This window comes from Amaranthus tricolor, chromosome 1 (assembly GCF_026212465.1).
Source record: "Amaranthus tricolor cultivar Red isolate AtriRed21 chromosome 1, ASM2621246v1, whole genome shotgun sequence".
Classification (NCBI taxonomy): Eukaryota; Viridiplantae; Streptophyta; class Magnoliopsida; order Caryophyllales; family Amaranthaceae; genus Amaranthus; species Amaranthus tricolor.
Genome location: NC_080047.1, coordinates 39,286,599 through 39,306,125, shown reverse-complemented (window position 1 = coordinate 39,306,125; position 19,527 = coordinate 39,286,599). Strand labels below are relative to the sequence as shown.

At 33.4% G+C, this 19,527-nt stretch overlaps 1 protein-coding gene across 1 annotated transcript in view; it reads right to left on the bottom strand.

Annotated features, from left to right (window-relative positions):
• The window catches only part of LOC130818018 (myosin-6-like), a 37,152-nt gene extending 25,275 nt beyond the window's left edge, over positions 1-11,877 (bottom strand). Inside the window, exons 1-13 of the mRNA XM_057684040.1 lie at positions 11,575-11,877; positions 8,526-8,654; positions 6,455-6,598; positions 5,917-6,062; positions 5,676-5,832; positions 4,556-4,614; positions 4,285-4,444; positions 3,164-3,313; positions 2,907-3,043; positions 2,659-2,805; positions 2,454-2,555; positions 2,048-2,105; positions 1,839-1,940 (exon numbers count right to left, since the gene is read on the bottom strand). Of these exons, the coding sequence (XP_057540023.1) occupies positions 1,839-1,940; positions 2,048-2,105; positions 2,454-2,555; positions 2,659-2,805; positions 2,907-3,043; positions 3,164-3,313; positions 4,285-4,444; positions 4,556-4,614; positions 5,676-5,832; positions 5,917-6,062; positions 6,455-6,598; positions 8,526-8,654; positions 11,575-11,577 (1,494 nt within the window). The 5' untranslated portion in view covers positions 11,578-11,877. The remainder of the gene's footprint in view (positions 1-1,838; positions 1,941-2,047; positions 2,106-2,453; positions 2,556-2,658; positions 2,806-2,906; positions 3,044-3,163; positions 3,314-4,284; positions 4,445-4,555; positions 4,615-5,675; positions 5,833-5,916; positions 6,063-6,454; positions 6,599-8,525; positions 8,655-11,574) is intronic.
• Between the last annotated feature and the right edge of the window lie 7,650 nt (positions 11,878-19,527).

Here is a 19,527-nt window from a genome sequence, read left to right as displayed (position 1 = left end):
ACAATTTAGTATTTTGTGCTGATACATTACAAAGTAATCTATAGATGAGGCAAGAGGAACTGCAATAGTAAGATGGCTATAAAAGATATTAAAATTTAAGCAAGTTGTGGAAACTTGTTTCAAAAATAATAAACAATAAAGTCGGTCACATAATGAATGAAACGCAGGCTATTGCACGTAAAATTATAGAACAATGAAGCTAAAGAAACCCTCCTTCAAACAATTCTCCTAATAAATAGTAATTCTTGTCGACACGTATTCTGAATTACACAAACAACCTCCTTCAAATAGCACACTTTCTCGTATTACTCCAATGAAAGCCTGGAGTATGGATCTCTTGGATTCTTTTTACCTTCACCCACCAAATAATCATTTCAATCTTTTTATACAAACCCCTCTAATAAGAGTCTCTTTTGCGATTGTAATAACTGGTATCTCCAAAATGTAAAAGCAGCCACCAATACATACATGTTTACGAGGAGTGGCATGTCAATGACAAGAAATCATTTAAAAAGAAGAAAAATAAGGAATAAGATGATTTTCTCTGTTCAACTTAGTACAAGCAGAACTTTAGTTTCTTAGCCCACATCAAACAGCTTGATGATTAAAGATCTCTTACAGCTTATAAGCATAATTCACGAAGTCATTTCAACACAGACGTTACAAAATCAGAGTTAATGGCATCGTCTTGAAAGGAACTCCAAAGTATGTTTCCAACATTTGCACCAATCTCAAGTCTTGAACATACTAATAACTGACTCTCAGCAGTTCATCATTCCCATGCTTTGATCTCACTAAGGCAAATATAAATAGTCATCAATCTTACTGCTACTCCAAACCATGTGCATATAGCTATCAGTCTTAGTACCCCTTCAAACCATATTAATGTAAAAAAGGTATTAATCTCACTACTTCCAACCATAATAACATAGACAGCTGGCTGCTTTTTGAAACCCCACACAGACACTCTCCAGAATTGCAGATCTTTAGAAATTTTAACTTTACCATTGAATTCAGATTTAAAAGTTGAATTTGGAGAGGACTTAATCTTCACTGAGGATATAAAAAACATATGAACGATTAGCAGAGATGTCACAGGAAATTCCTCCTAAAGAGCGAAAGCTCATCTCAAAGAAAAACAAGTTCGTACAGTTTTAATGTTTTAGCAATTTTGCATAATTTTCATAAATTACTTGTTTCCTGCTTAATGAATTAATTTCTGGCACTTCAAAAACAACCACTCTAATCAGACTTATTCTTACTGATTGTAAGGCGTCTACATCTGCACCTCCCCATCATATCTCAGAAAGATTCAAATTAAGTCATTATCTTTCTGTAGTTCCTAACAAACACGTTGATCCTTTTCCAAATCTCAAATTCTTGAGTACAATCTCTTCAACGGCAATTAAGTCACAATACAAGAATATCAAAAACTCTCGAAATGAGATTATTTTTTTGGGTTTCATTTACTGAGAATATTTTGAGGATTTATAACATGAATCTTCTAATATGGAAAAAGAATATAAGAGGAGAAAACCCTATTCCACAATACAGAGCTTCAATCCTATGATGGAATTGAGTGAAATCAGACACCAAGTTGCTTCCAGAATGAATTTATTGAGGCTCTAACTTCTAGCATATATCAAGATCTAAATGAGAAGTAAGCAAGTTAATTACGCTGAAAAAATAATTCAAGTGACATATGCTTGAACCTGAACTTTCTAGTTCTCACTCTAGTGGGAGACTTATTAATCAACCGTGTGACTTCAATGTGGGTTCTTAAAAAATAATCAACCAAGTGAAACAAGCCAACACTGGACAGCACAATGCAAACCAACCTTCTCAATAAGATCAAGAACATCCTGGTTGTCAACAAACTCTATGTAACTCCAATCAATTTCTTCACGAGTGTATTCTTCTTGTTCCATCTTAAAAACATGCTGCCAAATTGGGAATTTGCAAAGCAAAAAAGTTAATTTATAAAGGAGAATTTTACATCATAAAGAACAGGAGTCTCTTGGGCTGGTTTAGTCAATAACATAAAAACCTGATTAAAATGCTGTTGTAGCTTCTCATTTGTTAAATTAATACAGAACTGCTCAAAGCTGCAAAGAGTGAATTAGTCTGACCAATGAGTAATGTACCATCTTGAATAAGGAGTGCAAAACTACATGAATTCTGTCTCAGACGCAGAATATACATGACTTGAAAGACAATCTGGCAATTTAGCTTATCAAAGTAATTATATCGCATGGTTGTCATAACCAGACCAATGACCAGTTTCAAAATTCTAGTAACGATAAACCCAGAGTTCCAATTGGTCAATCATTTAATAACTGAACAATTGACTGTAACTTCTGGTAACTATGTTACATCAGAAATCACATTGTCTTAGCTGTATATGTTAAGATGTTTCAGTTTACAATAAAAGCAAAAGCGTACCAGTTAAGCACCTGTTTGTCTTGAATGTCTCGAAACCGTAAATGTCCAAAACTCCAATCAGAAATTTTGATTCAGGATCCTGACCAATTGAACTATTTATCTTGTTCACAAGCCTAAGAAATTGAGAAAATGAAAAACTTAGTCATAACGGTTCATTTACTAATCAAAGGGTCAAAATTGATAGCTTAGTTAGAATATCCAGGACATGGGACATACCAATCAAACAATCTTGAATAAACAATTTTTGCCAAAGCATCTCTATTGACAGCAGCAGCCTCTGGATCCAGATTCTTGGTAATGGACTCTCCACGAGTGACAATAACACGTTTACAAAGGGAATCTTCAAGGGTTTTCTCGTCGCACCTAAATACATAAATTGCATGAACGTGACTAACATTAGAAATAAAATAAAGAATTAAGTAATAAGCATAAATATATACGCACAGGAACAAGACAATGCTCACATGAAAAGTTCAGCAGCTGTTTTCAGATGAAACCTAGCTTTTTCATCTTTGGCTTCAGAAGAATCTGGTTCACTCCCTTTTGCAAATTCAATATTACCTAGATGGAGAATGGCAGCCACAACTCTGAATATTGCATCCTATAAAGAAAAATGGAGGACAATATCTCCTATTTAGGTAAGAAATAACTCTGTAAACCTATCTAGCATCAAAAGAAAATTAATTAGAGCTGACAATGGTGCACCATATATCCACACTACCTGCTCATTAGAACCAATTCCGACAACATTCATGGCTCTTCTGGTTGCTACATACTCTTTGGCATCATCTATGACATCAACCTCATAGCAATTTGATTGATTGAGATAATGAAAGTTTCTTGGACCGTCCAACTTAAACTTCTCAATATCCTAAGCAAGCATTAATGATCAGACAATGGCCATCCAGAAGAGCTTGAAACAAAATAAACACAAAAAAAAAACAAGTATAGCATGCCTTAGAAAGACATTAAAGAACTTATATCTATAAGACAGTGATCGTAATACATAGCCGTTTAAGTAACATAAAAGCAAAATTTAAGACAACCAGCCACTCAGCATTGGTGATCGATTTCATCCTTCGCAAAAAGAAAAAAATTACAGGCATTGCAGAATTATTTTAGAGGGGTTTTAACAGAAGCAAAAAAGACCAAGATAACAAGCTATACTTAAATAAGATGGGGGGAAAATGACATAAAATATTGAGTCTATACGGAAAGTTTAGAGTTGGGTATGGGTAGATTCCAAGGCTCAAATATCATAGTGTCAGGCCTTTTTCAGCATTATTGACAAATTAACCAGGATGAGTCAAGAATTTTCCCGAAATCTATGAAGATCGACATTATTAAGAGCGTTGAATTTCTTGGTAAAAGGTTGAATAACATCCAAAATACATACTCCTTTGTCCCTTTGAATTTATTACATAATACAAATCAAAGTGAGAGCTTTTTAGATATTGTGTAGCAAATTGAAAAGGAAGGAGTGACGTTTATCCATTAGGTGTATATATCAGAAATATGTAAATTATTGATTATCTTAAGGCTAAACAGCATGTAATAACTAAATTAAAACGATCCCATGAACAGTCAAACAGATGGGGCCTGGGGTTGAAGTAAATTAATCCAAATTTATTCTCACAAACTACTTCATATACCTCTGCAGCTTTGCTATATGCTTCCAAATATACTGCCTACGATAGTATTAGTTTAGAAATTCACGACAAAGTTACGCATCAAACGATGTTCTAAAAGTTTAATTAATGCTTAACGTTTCTATCACCTGATTCAGGTCAACATTCACAATATATCTTACATCCACGTATAAAAGCAGTGATAGTTAACTACCTCTTTCGGAGCAGAACACAGCATGTAAAAGCAGTGATAGTTTCTTTCAGGGTCAGACACCTGACAAACACGAGATCTTTCTAATAAATAAGTTCTAATGGCAGCTCCTGAAATCCTCCCCCTTTCATCAAATTGTAGCTCCACAAACTTGCCAAATCGACTGCCCATGAAACATATTTGTGAGATTCAATTTGGTATAAATGACTTAAAGACATGATTTATTCGAGAACCGGTACGGGATATTTCCATAGAAAAGCAAAGGAACCCCCACCTTGAATTGTTATTTCTCACAGTCTTGGCATTGCCAAATGCTTCCAGAACAGGATTAGACTGAACAGCGGCAAAAAAAAAAAAGGTGATGAGCAATTTTTAGGAAAATCATATCAAGATCACTTGCACTTGAAGTTCTTTTCTTTATATAAAATTAGATGAAATCCATATTGTATGTCATGTATGCTGGAGTACAATGGATCCTTATCTAAACAAACATAAATCACAATTTCTACAATGCTAGTCAAATTTAAGCAAGACTAATTGGAGTGAGCAACTTAAACCTATAATATGCCATTTGATTGGGAATGTGATTATAAACTATACCTAGCTACATACTTGTCTTCATGATCCGCATGATCTTTCTTGATTATTACTTTGATTTCTAGTGGCTATTTGATTCACCAGTTCCAGCAACGTTTACACAGCCACAAATAAGCTAGCGGAAACCAGATCTAAATATGCAGCCCGTTAGAAGGAATGCCAATTGCCAACATTTTCTTACACAAAAAGGTGCCTTAAATTGCTGACAACCCATAACAAGATGATAATTTCTACTCTCAATTTTTCTCCCAAACAAAAATAATGAACATGCAAAAGATCAACTATGTAGCAGATAACTCCATACATACCCATGACTTAGATCTCAATGTCTTGGGAGGAAATTCTTTCCAAATCCCTTTTTAATGCAGCAATAGCCAATGCTATAGGTTGACAGCGTGTGTTATGAAACTGCCATCCTGGCATTACAAAATATTCTGAGTTCTTCTATGAAAAATGTGTCTACCCTCTATAACTTAATGCTCTGAGTTCTTTATAAAAATTTGGGATTCTTTTAAAAGAAGATTAATTTGGAATTTCACACCATTTTCCAGGGTGCAACATTACTATGTTTTCGTCAAAACTATGTTATAATGTCAGAAAAAGCACAAACTGCAAATGGGTGTCCATCGAAAACAGATGTTTCATTACAATTTCTTGTTATTTTAAAGAATTCTGTCTATTTTGGATAAGTTTTACTCAAAAGTTATGCTCTAATACAGCCGCAATGATCAATAAATATAATTAGCAATAAAAAAAGAAATTTAGGGAATAATGAAATTAAATTAGTTTTTTCACACCTCGAGTACTTGCTGCTCCACACTACGTCCCTCAACACCGGATCTTCCTCCCATAAATGCAAGATATTGCATTAGACTTTTAGTACTTTCAGTTTTTCCAGCCCCACTCTCCCCACTAACCAAAATTGCCTGACTTATTCCTTCGTTAACCATCAATCTGTCAAGAAAATCATACTTATACAAGTTCCACAAGAAACAAATAGAAGCAGTTCAAAAATTGACAACACAAAGGAAAGATTACCTGTACGCAGAATCTGCAATTGCAAAAGGATGCGGGTTTAGATCACCTAGAGCTGCCCCTTTGTACTTTTCCTTCATATCACCATCATACAAATGAGGTAGCCTTTGGAAGGGGTTGACAGCTATCAGTATATTTCCTGTGTATGTCTGGAATAAAAATTAGAATAATCAAAAATATTGCAGGGAAGATGAATAATAAATTTATACTACTTGTGAACATCAGAAGTCCCCGTCAATACATAATGTGACATTTCTTATGTACTCCAGAGATGAATGGGCAGAGCAAAATAAATCACCAAACATGGTTATTCAGAACACTTGATTTACCATTCCCCGTAGCTAAACTTAAAATCAATTAACAGTGTAAAAAATGGATGGAAAATACTAATCATGGTCACAACCATGACAGATATAGGCAGATAAATGAAGGCATAAAATTGAATTATGAAAGCAAATGGGTATTAGTCTGCATTTCAGCATCCTATCACACATGTACATGAGAACGTAGATTTAAGATAGGGAAATTGCATACTACTCACATAAATTTCATTAATATCGTAGCGGCGTTTTAGATTATCAAGAACCCCTGGTTCATGTAGATAGGCTAGTTTAGTCATATCATCTACACCAGAAACAGGAACTTCAGGATCCTTCGGGTGAACCCTGGATGCATTAATAGCAACCTGTAGTTTTTTTAACATGAGTAAAAACATCATTATGGAATCAAGCATAACTACTAGGTGAAAGGTCAACCAAAAGTCCAAAACTGAGCATTGATAATCATCTAAAACAGTAAGTGAAATTCTATAGGAACATCATTGTCGACAAAGTTTAAGGGCCATTTAGTTCCACAATATATAATATCCTGAGTTGAGATAATGAAGGAATCATAGGAGCTTTTAAAGCATTGATAGTACTACATCCATTTAAGAGAACTCATTTGTAGTAAATTCCAAAGATAAGCTTGCTTGGTGAAGACTAGTCTTACGATAGGTAACTTCCAAAGAAGTTCTCAAGATGTACACGAGTAACAACAAAGTTCCAAAAAGGCTTGTGTTTGTTTGTGGGGCAGTCTCCAACCCCCATGGATGGGGTCATCGTCCTTGACGAGGACATGATGTTATAGATAATATCAGAGCAACCAAGCAATTCTCCACCTAGAGGGAAAGATTAAAGATGAAGAGATATTGGTGTGTTGGGTGCAACGCGGATATTGTCCTAAGTAGGGTTGATATAATGCCCCGAGTTGAGATGAGAATAGTTTAGAAAACAAAGGAGCTTTAAAAGTATAAATAGTAATACTCATATCAACAAGGTGCATCTTCTTTTCAAGAAAGTTCATTTGCAGTAGTTAAGCGTGTTTGGTGAGAATCTTAGGATAAGTGACCTCCTAGAAAGTTCTCAGAGTGCAAACGAATGAGAAAAAAGTGCGTCGAAAAAGGCTTGTGTTGGTTTGTAGGGTTAATCTACATTCCCCATGAGTAGTGTTCAGGGACGATCTAGAACAAAATCAAATGATGTCGATAATATTTTCTTTAAAAATATGGTTGATGAGGTTTGAACCCGGGTCAATACTGTCACATATTAAGCTCCTACCAACTTAGTTGGCACATATATTAGCACCTATAGGTACATGGCTTTATACATAGCTTGAATGTTGTCAGTATCTGGATCCACCCTTGGTAGTGTCACCGACCCGGACGAGGTCAAGGTTACACAAAATCACAAACATAAAAGCACAAAAGGAACACCTTATAACTCAAACTCCTTGTATAAGACAAGACATAAAGTACGTGCTTGATTTTCTAAATTTTTATAACTAAGTTTGTGGATCCTCAGTGTTCAAGCTTCGAAACTAATATTTAAAAATAAATAACACAATAGCTCAACTCCCTTGCTTATCCACTGTCTCAACTCCCCCTCAATATTGTTAGTTTGACATACTTCTATAGAAATTCAACACATGAAGATGTCTAAAGCATCAATTCTACAAAAAGAAGAGAACCTCTCTTTAGGTTGGCTACAACCTAAAATTTCTCTACGCCAAATAAATTTTATATCTCGTAGACCTTTAGTGAACATAGTCCTCACCAAGAAAGTGCATCTTTGGTCAAAGTAGTATCAACCAGAAAATAAAAACGATGAACCGACACCGTAGCCCAAAGATCAACATTCAAATTCCTTTTGACAACTTTTTCAGATGACCTGGGTGGAAACCGTAAACCTTCATTTGGGTGCTGGAAGCCCATCTTTAATAAATTCACCTGAGAACCTTTGTTGGCTGGTTTAAAATTTAAATAAACTTATGAGCGGAAGCAACTGCCTTACAGGTTATACACAAGTTTTAGGGTCGTGATGAGTAGAGATGATATCAGATTCGAACAGTCATCAGCTTGGAAGTTGGTGTCTAGAAGGTTCAGTCTTCAGACTGAATATTATGTATGCCCAAGAAACTCATTAAAATTTTCAATTAATATCCATATTAATCTATGTCATTAATTCATTCCAAAGATGAAACTTTTCAGGAAAGGAACATTTTAAACTGATCATTATCAGTTTACGAGTTATTGAGTTATTCCAAAATCAACAATCAAAGAAAATGGAACTCACTGTGTTCCCTGTAGTACATTTTACTTTTAGTTCTTCTCCATTTAGTTCCAATACTTCTCCATCTAGCCAAGCTTCCTTATGATCCTCCACCCAAACAAGAGATCCCACAGCATAATTGATGGCCGCAGCCTGCAAAGTAAAGAATATAATGAACCAGTCAAAATGATATAGCCGTCTGTCCCTATACAGAAAAGCAGAGTTGTCATGCTTGACAAAAATATGAGATAAAGAATCTATTATAAGAAATTCCGAAAGCATTTAATTTTTTGTCACTAATAAATGCCATTATTACATGATTCCCATTTTTTTCTCTATGCTATAAAAATACTATTTGCTTGTACACAATCTAAATTGATCTAGGTTGGTACTCAATCTCAGTCAACAATCTTGAGGCTTTCTTTCATCCTCTATTCACCATTATGTGTAAATGATAGTATGTATACTGTACAGTCTGATTGAAGGGAATATTTAGGCTTTTACTCATAAGAATTATGTATCTTTTTCAATAATTTGTACCCTCAGTCATTTTAGTGTAAAACGCTAAATCACCATCTTTTCGATCAAATACTCCCTTCATCTCAAAAGAGTTTACAGCTTTACATAATATAAGAATAAAAAAAAGAATAACTTAAATCTATAATAATTTTCATGGCCAATTGATTAGTTTAAGTAGTTACTAAATAGATAGTGCAATAGTTTATGCTCCTCGTATTTTCATTTTTACAGGAAGACAATGTTTCTTGGGTAGAAGGGAAACCAAGTTTTGGACAAATTTTCAACTGTACATCCTAAAGCAAACCTCGATTTAGCAATACCATTGAAAGTTATTGTCTTCTAACAAAAAAAAAACATATCTTCCATAATAATATCAATAAGGCATTATTCAATCTATTACAAATAAATTGAACATAGTCAGTTCCACAACTAAATCACCAAACACCATTTTCCTTTCATTCACATTCCACAGCTATATGTGGATTTTAGTTAGATTAATCAGTAATGTTTTGGTTGGTCTATATTTGGATGAAATTTCATCTGGATAACTACCATGTGAGGCTCTTGGAACACAATCATATGGTGGTATTGGCTACAAAGGCACTTATTGTTTCTCCAATCACCATCAAAGCATAAGTAAATTAATATATGAACCAACCAAGAATATTCAAGCTGCAGTCAATATCCATCTTACCTTTTAGATTTTAAAACTGAAAAACAGAAAATCAATTTTATAGTATGTTTAACAAATCTTACTGTCTAATCGTTCAATGTTAAAAATAATACAAAGCTTCTAAGTTTCAACTGAGTAAAACAAATCCAAGCCAAACTAGAAAAGGCACCAAAAATAAAATCATGAAAGTTGGAGAATTAACTCAATTCTAATCCAAAAAAATACAATCGATGGACCATGAAATTTTCTTTAGCATTCTATTCATTCAATTCATTGAGAGAAGTATATCATGTTTTCATAGAACAAACGAGAGAAGTCACCCAAAAGACTAGCCTAGTAGGTGGGAGAGTCCATTAATAATAAACCCCACATTAATTGCCTACACAACCGATTTGGAACAAAGTCTCATAACCTTGTAATGGCCTCAAAATCCATTCATTACATTCGAACCCCCATAAGTTCCAACGTCCTCATTGGTCACAGGTGGCTTAACCCATGCTACCACTGCGAATTGGATCCTCATTGGTCACGGTTGCGTTGGTCACGACTGGCTTAACCCAGGCCATTACTCCATAGGCCACCACTCTAAGTCAACTTTGATATCATCGTTATAGAACAAACAAGAGAACTACTAGTCTAGTAAGTGAGAGAGCACATTTACTCTATTAACCCCACATTAGTTGCTCATGCATCCGATGTGGGACAAAGTCTCATGACCTTGTAAAGGCCTCAAATCCATTCCATTACACATGTACAAGACTCCATTCAAAAAAATGAAAAGTGAAGTATATTGGAAAAAAAGATAAGTGCCACAACAACCCTATGATTTTGGCATTTTGGGTGATGGGAAGAAAATGAAAGACAAATTATATATATAGTACCTCGGGTATTTGATTGTCATACACTTACATAATAGCCATTATTCTTCAAACAATATTGTCTTTGATATATGTTGTCTCATAATATTAACTTTATATGAACTTTAATCATCCATATATAATTATATAAAGGACCAAAATAGTGCATTTAATAGCTGAAAACAAAATATGTGGCTGACTATTGTGAACCGGAGGAAGTATATACAACTTTACAAGAATAAATTAAAAACCTTCAATAAGAAAAATTAAAGACTTTCACATGAACCTACCAATCTACCATCAACATTGGTTTGCCTTCCCTTGCAAACTACCTTTACCATTAATTGCATCATCCAGAGCCAAAAAAATGGATGTTAGTATATAGCATATCTTGGAGCCTCAACCATCAATTTAAGCTTTTGGTTAAATTGGTTCCTTGGCATGGTATCAAAAGTCAGCTTAAGCTCAGTGCTAGGTATGAGAAGGGTCTTTGTTTGAATCGATACCTCTAGCCCAAATAGCTCTCGTGTAAGAGGCGTGTTAAAGTATATGACATTCATGGATCCTCAACCATCAGCTTGAGTATTGTATTTGGTTGAGTTGGTTTCTTGACAGAGAACGGAGGAAATGCCTCATATAGAAAATGCAGTCAATAATCAAAATCTTTATACCCATTTTATTCTGTATTTATCATTTGATTAACTTGTTGTCTTTTTCATCGCACTAATTAAAACATCTCATTGTCACCTAAAAATCAATCCCATTATTTTGTTGGGAAGCTGTCTTCCTTTTTCTAGACTCTCAAGCCAATTTCTTGAAATTATGATCAGCAAGCTATATATTCTTCTCAATCATCCAATATTACCTCTAAGAAAACATACAAATGTCTTAACCGACAAACAGAAACGAAAATATTTCTCAATATTATAAACAAACAGCTCAATTATTACAAATTTAGAAACAACAAAATAACAAAGAAAAATTAAGAAATGCACGAAAAGAATCGAAGAAACCGACAATGTACCATGGTTATAATGAAGAATCTGAGACAGCCGAGCAAATTAGAATTTGAATTTCTGCTGATGTCAAAATGAAAGCAGGGAGATGACGATCAAACGTGATTTTGACTCTCATGAGGAAAATATCAAATTTTGAAAACCCTAGAATTGTATATTTAAGAATCAATCAACGATAATCATAATCACAGCCTATGAATTATGATCAAACTACGATAATGGTGGCCTGCGATAGGAAAGAGAAAGAAGGAGAGCAGAGACGTTGCATGGGTGCAATAAGCTGATGTTTACCTCTTCCTTGTCGTGCTCTCCAAGAGTTTGGGATTTTTTTTTTTTTTCTTATTTTTAAACTCTTTTTCAAAGTAATATTTGTGTTATTTTAAAAAAGAAAAATTACAACAACGAACTATAAAAACTTACTTTTTGTCAAAAATTACATTTTATTTTTTAAAAAAAATTACAATCCTAACTTTAGAGAGTATTTGCCTAAAGTAAACTTAGGTAACTCAATGACATCCTATAGTTAATAATTCACCAAAATAATGTACTGAAAATTAATTAGAAATTAGAGAAAAATTTTGAACATTTACATAAAAAATTTTGAATAATAAAAAATCATAAAAAAATTTTAAAAAATTCTAAACATTTTTTTGACATTTTATTTTAATTATCTTTTTTTAAAATAAAACTTGTTATAGTAAGTCATCCGGTTATCGGGTTTATCTAGGAAAATACCCCTTAATGTTGGGATTATTTTTTGGGTAATCAATAGATGAAACTATTGTAGGAAAATCATAAATAAATTGGATTAATCTAGGTAATTTTTTCTAAAATATATATTAGTTATTTAAAAGCTAAGTCATCATACTTATTAACTTACATATTTCATACATTTTAGAGAAAATTACTAAAAACTACCTATTCTATAGCACCCTGAAAAAAAAAACTACCTATTCTAATTTTTTTGCAAAAAACTATCTTAAATGACATAAACGTTTGCAAAAGACTACCTGATGACGGAATCAGTTAGTTGACCATTAGTTGACTAGCACGTGTGTCACGTTATTCACTTAAATCATTGATTGTTCTGTTTGAAAACACGATTTTCCCTAATTATTTCTTCTTTCCCCTTGAAATGATAAGAACCTTAATTCTTCCCCCTTCCCTTTTAATCCCAAAGAACCCTAATTATTCCCCAAATTAAATTATGGCTTCTCACACCAAAATCTCGAAGTTCAAAAGATGTACTTGCGGATTTCCTTTTGCACGGAGAATTTCATGGACTAAGGAAAATCCTGGAAGACAGTTCAACACTTGCAAATTTTTCGATCCTGACATGAATTGGAGGGAATGCAACAAGTTCAAGTGGATTGATGAACCTGAAATGGTTGATTGGCAAAGAAAAGTGACGAATACACTTGTTGAGGAGAAACGACATTTATCAACAGAAATCAAGATATTGACTTCACGGGTTTTTTGCCTGGAACATTAGAAGGAACAAGCAATTTCAGAACTTAAAAGGATAAAAAAGAAATTGATGAACGAGAGAAAGCACGGAAAAGAGATATCAAGCTTTGTATTAGGTTTTTTATTTGGTTTTTTCTTGGTGTTTATTGTACTAATGAAGGTTATGTAACCTATAAACAATATACCAACATCAATGTTATGTAATAGTAAGCAAGGATTGTAATTGTTGTTTAAAAGCTTTTGTAAACATGATTATGATGAATGAAGAGGCTGATTTTCTTCATTATTTTGTTGCTAATTATCTAATATCAACAGATGTTCAACACATACAATGCATAAACTAACCATAGTAGTTCCATAACCTAACATAAACAAACTAAAGTAGTCAAAAAAAGTTGTTCCATAACCTAACCATAGTGCTTCCAACATAAAACGTTACAAACTCTTCATTACATACATTGCAATTACATTTTTCTTCTTTGATTTTGAGAACTTGAAGATGCTTGGGTTGAAATCGCCCTTGGGGCTGCACCTTTTGCTCCTTTCTTGATGCATCCATACGCCTAAGATTTCTTTCTACTGCCCTTTCATTGAAATGAGGTAGCAGCAGTGTTTGCAGGGGCAATAGAGCTTGCAGTTGCTGTTGGCACCATTGGTGTTGAGCTTTGAGTTGCAGGAGGGGCTATGCTTATTGTTGCAGAAAGGGCTGTTGTTGCAGGAGGGGATGTTGTTGCAGTTAGTGTTGGCACCGTTGGTGTGGTTGGTGATGAGGACACTGAAACGTTCTTAGGCCTTCCTCCCTTTGATTTATCCATGGTGGAAGGGGGTTTGGGAGGGTTTTTGCATTTCTTTTTGTTATGTCCTAGTGTGCCACAATTGCCACACCTCCTTTGCTTATACTCCCTCACCACAGAGCCTTGTTTTTTCCCACCCTTAGCTTCATCAACCTCCGACCTCCTCTGTAACAACCCGACCTACCGTTGACTGAGTAAACAGGGTCATCACGGGGTTCATTTCCCAAAAAACTTAAATCACACTTCCAAAACTTGAGCAAAGGGGTCACCAGCTCTTTAACGTAACTAACTCAGCTAATTCTCAAACCAAACATCTAACTAAAACACAAGTAGCCATACAATCACTTCGAGTCGAATATAACCAACACAACCAAGACTAATATACATTTATCCAAAAACGTAATACAAAACTACAAATTCCCACGTGCTCAGCTCAATATACATCCTTGGAACGCTATTCAACACCGCTAACCCATCGTTCCCGACCGGCTCTGATCTGTGATCAAACTAAAAGATGGAAACAACAGAGGGTCAGATTAAACTGAATGAGAAATAACAATCCAAAACAACAAACACAATGGTTTCCAAATAAGGGTTTAAAAGCAACATCAGTTTCCTAGATCTATGTGCGCACAGGGAGTCTAGTTTGAGAGGTGCCCCATAGCTCTATGGCTATGTCGTTCTCAGGTGAAGCTAGTCAATATCTGAATGACAACTCGCTTCAAAAAAAGGGAGTAGGGAACAATGTTCCTCAACTCTGTCAATGACCAGCTCGCAAGCCCAATCCATTGACCGTATCATAATATCAACATAAGCAGTCACAACAACATTTGTCTCAACAATATTCAATTTCAAAAGAGCTTTAGTAAAAAGTTTATTTTCGAGAAATGTAGTCTGATCAGACCCTTTAAGGGACTGCTACTACTCACCAAAGACGACGCTTCAAAGAGTTGGGTTCAATTCGCAAATATCAGTTAGAATGGTTCCGCCGAGAAATCGTCTCCTGAAACATAACAATACACATAATCACCAAAGGGCGTTCGATACTTAATACTAACATATAACTTTATTACATCTCCTCCTAAGACTGTAGCATAACCAAACTTTATTCTAACATTTCAAATCATTTAAATCACACATGTTTTATTCTAATCTCCCGATTTTCCATCAAGATTTTATAACCATGACCTATAATTGCCAATTTCTCTTCAAGATTAACAACCTCCATGATTTTCCTTTGTATTTCCAATCACAAGTAAAACAAACATTTAACTCACCATTAACAATACTTCCAAGAATCGCATAATTCAATCAAGAACACCAATTATTCCTTCTTTAATCACTTTTAATTATTTCTCAACTAAGCTATCTAATGTTTTTTATTTACAATCATTTTCCTCCAAGAATGCACATCTAATTAACCACAGAGATAAGTATTCTACCCTACAAACTACAAGTCCACCAATTCAATAATTAAACATCGAAAATTCCATGTACTCTAATATGAATAAGCATACCCACACTAATTCTTGAGATCACATCACTTCCATGAGACTAGTAGATTTGATGATCAATAATAGGTAAAGAAAATAAATGAAAATCACAAGAATGTTCTACATTCATAATGCCTCAACCAAGAAAAGCAAAACGGAAGAACCAAAAACCAAACAAATGGAAGGAGATGAATCTTACTGTTTGCGGCAGAAATCAAGAACAGGAAATAAGGTTATTCTGAATTTGATGCAAAATCAATAGAAACAAGGTTGGCATTGGCTTCCTTGGTTTGCGGCATAATTTAGATCAAAGGAAAGGGTTTCGGCTGCTACTGTGATACTACCATTTCAATGGGATTACAAAATAAAATTGTTGATATTACATGAAAATCCAATCAAAGATGGCTAGGGTTCGAAATCAAATAACATGAAGATGAAAGTTACAAATGTGCTCGAAATTAAATAAAAGAAGGGAAACTATACCTGATGTTGTTCTTTGTGTATTACTACCAGAAATCAGAGGGTAAAAGATGGGTTCTGTTCTTCGAAAATCAAAATCAAGGAGCAAGAGCCATTGTTGCAATTCCTTCGAAGATCGAAGATAGAGAAGACGGCCAACTGTTCTTCTTTCGAAAATCAGAGGAAGAATTCAGAGGAAGAATGCAAAAGGAATCAGAGGAAGAAGAAATCAGAGGAAGAAGATGGATGTCTGATTTCTTCCTTTGGTTCCATCACGTGAGAGAGAAGAAGGTTTTGGTATTTTAATCAAATTAAACGAAAGGAAAAGAGAAAAAAAAATCAAGTTTAGAATATATTTATATTATGTATATTTAAGGTCATTCTCATACTAGCAATTCTCTTAAATTCACTCGTCTTAATTATTAATTTCTCAAATATTACATCCTCTTCCTCTTATTAGGCCTATCAGGCATTTTTCTAAAGGGAGGTGGTAATGGCTTAGGGTTTGTAGAGGTAGGCCACATTTTATGCCCTGACATTCCATGGAACCTAGGTCTGTATGTCTTGGCATATGTCTTGACATGGTAAGCCTCATGGACAAACTCTGTATAGTCCAATTTTAAAAGATTTTGGAAAAGAGAAATTTAACCTTGCTTAGTTACCCACTTGAAATTAACCTTTTTTTTCTTTGATAATCTCCTTTTTTTTCCCATAAACAACAAATTGATTCAACAGAACAAGAAGGAATGCTTCAAAATCTCAAACGAAAAAAAAGTGGATGAACAAGAGAAGAGAACAGAGGATCGAGATTGGGGAGTACATTAATGAAATAAACCCACGCATTCAACTACTAATTTCAAAGCATATAGAGAAATTCGAATTTGAGGGTAGATTAATTAAATAAATAACAATTACAGAACTTACCGGTTGATTGGATGGGATGATTAATGTTGCATTCAAGTTTTGATTGAGTGCTGATGGATGTCTTTCATAATTTGTGAGAGCAATCATCAACTGAGAGTGGAGGGAAAGGAAAAGATGACGCCAATTAAATATTTCATATCTTTAAATGAAGTCACGTGCAATTCACGTGTAAAGTTAACCATAAAACTAACGGTCAACTAACTGATTTCGTCATCAAGTAATCTTTTGCAAACGTTTATGTCATTTAAGGTAGTTTTTTGCAAAAAAATTAGAATATGTATTTTTTTTGCAAAGGGTGCTATAGAATAGGTAATTTTTAGTAATTTTCTCTACATTTTACCCTAAATATGAAGGTAAAAAATTATTCTATCTACTAAAATACATTTATTTGTCAAAAGTTACTCATTAAATTTTAATATGTTTTCAAAAACTATCAACTTTTTTCTTCTTTTTTTAAAATGCAATATTTGCTTCAATTAGAAAATACCGTATTCTAAAAACTACATACTTGGGGAAAACTAGTACATTATTATTTTCCAAAATATGTTAGTTGGTAGTTTGTGACAAACAAATGCATTTTGACTGTAGTTTTTGAATAAAAAAAATATATTTTTTGATAAAAGATATTTTTATATGAGGTTTTTACTAATTTCCCTTTAAAAACTTTGATACATATAGTTAATTTTAAATTGAAATTGTACCATTTAAAAATTATGAAAGGTGAAACATTTAATATTTCATCATCTTAGATAGATAAAATATAGTACTTTATACAACTTAGGTGGGTATCTAGCTCAAATATAACTGATTACCAAACAATCTTGTTAAAATAATCTAGAAAAATTTAGGATTTTAATTAAATATAAAAATATTTAAATTAAAGAATTAAAAAATAAAAATATCTAAGATAATATAATGAAAGATCCTAGAAAAAGTAATTAAAAAATAAAAATATCTAAGATATTTTAGTAAACTTGTAACCAAACTCAACACTATAAAGACCCATTGATGTAATCAATTTTTTGGAAATGAAGAACAATATCTATTCTACATATTCACTAATCATCCTCTCCAAATAAATCAATTCACTATTTACTATTTAAATTTTCCTACATTTGGTATCAAGAGCTAATTAAAACCAAGACCTCCAAACAACCTAAACACATTAACCAATATACTCCATAATAAAATAAACCTCTAACCACAAAATAAAAAAATGACCTCAACCATTAATTACCCCAAGTTAATTGAGTTCCCACATTTAAGAGAGAAAAAAACATGAAGAATAGGCTATGCAAATGAAGTCAATATTTACCTCCCAAAATTTATGGGAATTAGTACAAGAAGGTTATGAGCAATCACCCAAAGATGACAAGAGTCATCTTGGGATGAAACAAAAATAAAACAATATAAACAAAATAGGATAAGAGATAACTATGCCTTATCCCTATTATATCGTGGAGTCGACGAAGCAATACTTACAATGATCATGGCCGCAAAAACAGCTACAGAGGCTTGGAGGATCCTGGAGACAAAATACAAAGGTTCCGAAGAGAAAATTCTTTTTAAATTCCAATCACTATGGAGAGAATTTGATAATTTATTAATGGCAGAAAATGAAACAATACATTCATTTTTTGACCGAGTCACTAGTATAGTTTATCAAATAAGATCAAATGGTGGTAATATAGAAGATGAAAATGTGATTCGAAAAATATTAAGGAGGCTATCACAAAATTATAACATTATTGCCACGACAATAGAAGAAGTTAACAAAAAAAATTTATCTCAATTAAGTGTACTCGAACTAATGGGATCATTACTTGCACATGAAGATAGATTAAAAAGATTTAACGAAGAACCACTAGAACAAGATTTTCAAGCTAAATTAAAATTTTCTAATGGTGAAAATAAAAATAATTATTGTAAAAATTATGAAAAAGGACAAACATCAACTAATCGTAGCAAGGGGAGAGAAAATTTTAAAAATCAAAGGAGTCAATTATATAATCAAACTGACCCTTATTGTAAAATACTAATGATTGTCGGTATAAATGTAAGAGGTGTAGAATACACACTCACCTCGAAAAAGATTGCTGGTATCGACAAAAAGAAGAAGCAAACTATTCTGAAAACAATAATTACGGAGATCAAATATTTTACATTTGATTAAATGCACAAGAAAAAGTAAGTGACTTTGGTATATTGATAGTAGTTGTTCAAATTACATGACTGGCAATAAAAATTAGTTTGTCACTCTTGACGAAAATGTTAAAACACACATCGCACTTGGCGACGGTAAAAAAGAAGATGTCGCCGAAAAGGGACAATCGCCGTTAAAGCAAAAAATAGCTCATCAAAATTAATTAATGAAGCTTTTATGTTCCTGGACTTGCACAAAATTTATTAAGTGTAGGCCAATTAATTAAAAAAGGATATATGGTTAAATTTGAGAATAACAAATGTCAAATCTATGATAAAAATAAGGGTCGGATAATAACAACTGTTGAAATGGCTCATAACAAAATATTCCCATTAAAATTGCCATTTGAAGAAAAATTGGCTTTAAGCTCAATAAATGATGAATCCATCTTATGGCATTTGAGATTCGGGCATCTAAATTTTAACAGTCTAAAACTATTAAAACAAAAAGAAATGGTAATTGGACTACCATCAATAAAAAATAAAAGAAAAATTTGCAAAGGCGGTATATATGGCAAGATGCACAGATTGCCATTTTCTACCGCATCTTGGAGGGCCAAGGCTCCTCTAGAGCTTGTTCATGTAGATATCTGGAGTCCTACCAAGAATCTGTTTCTTGGCG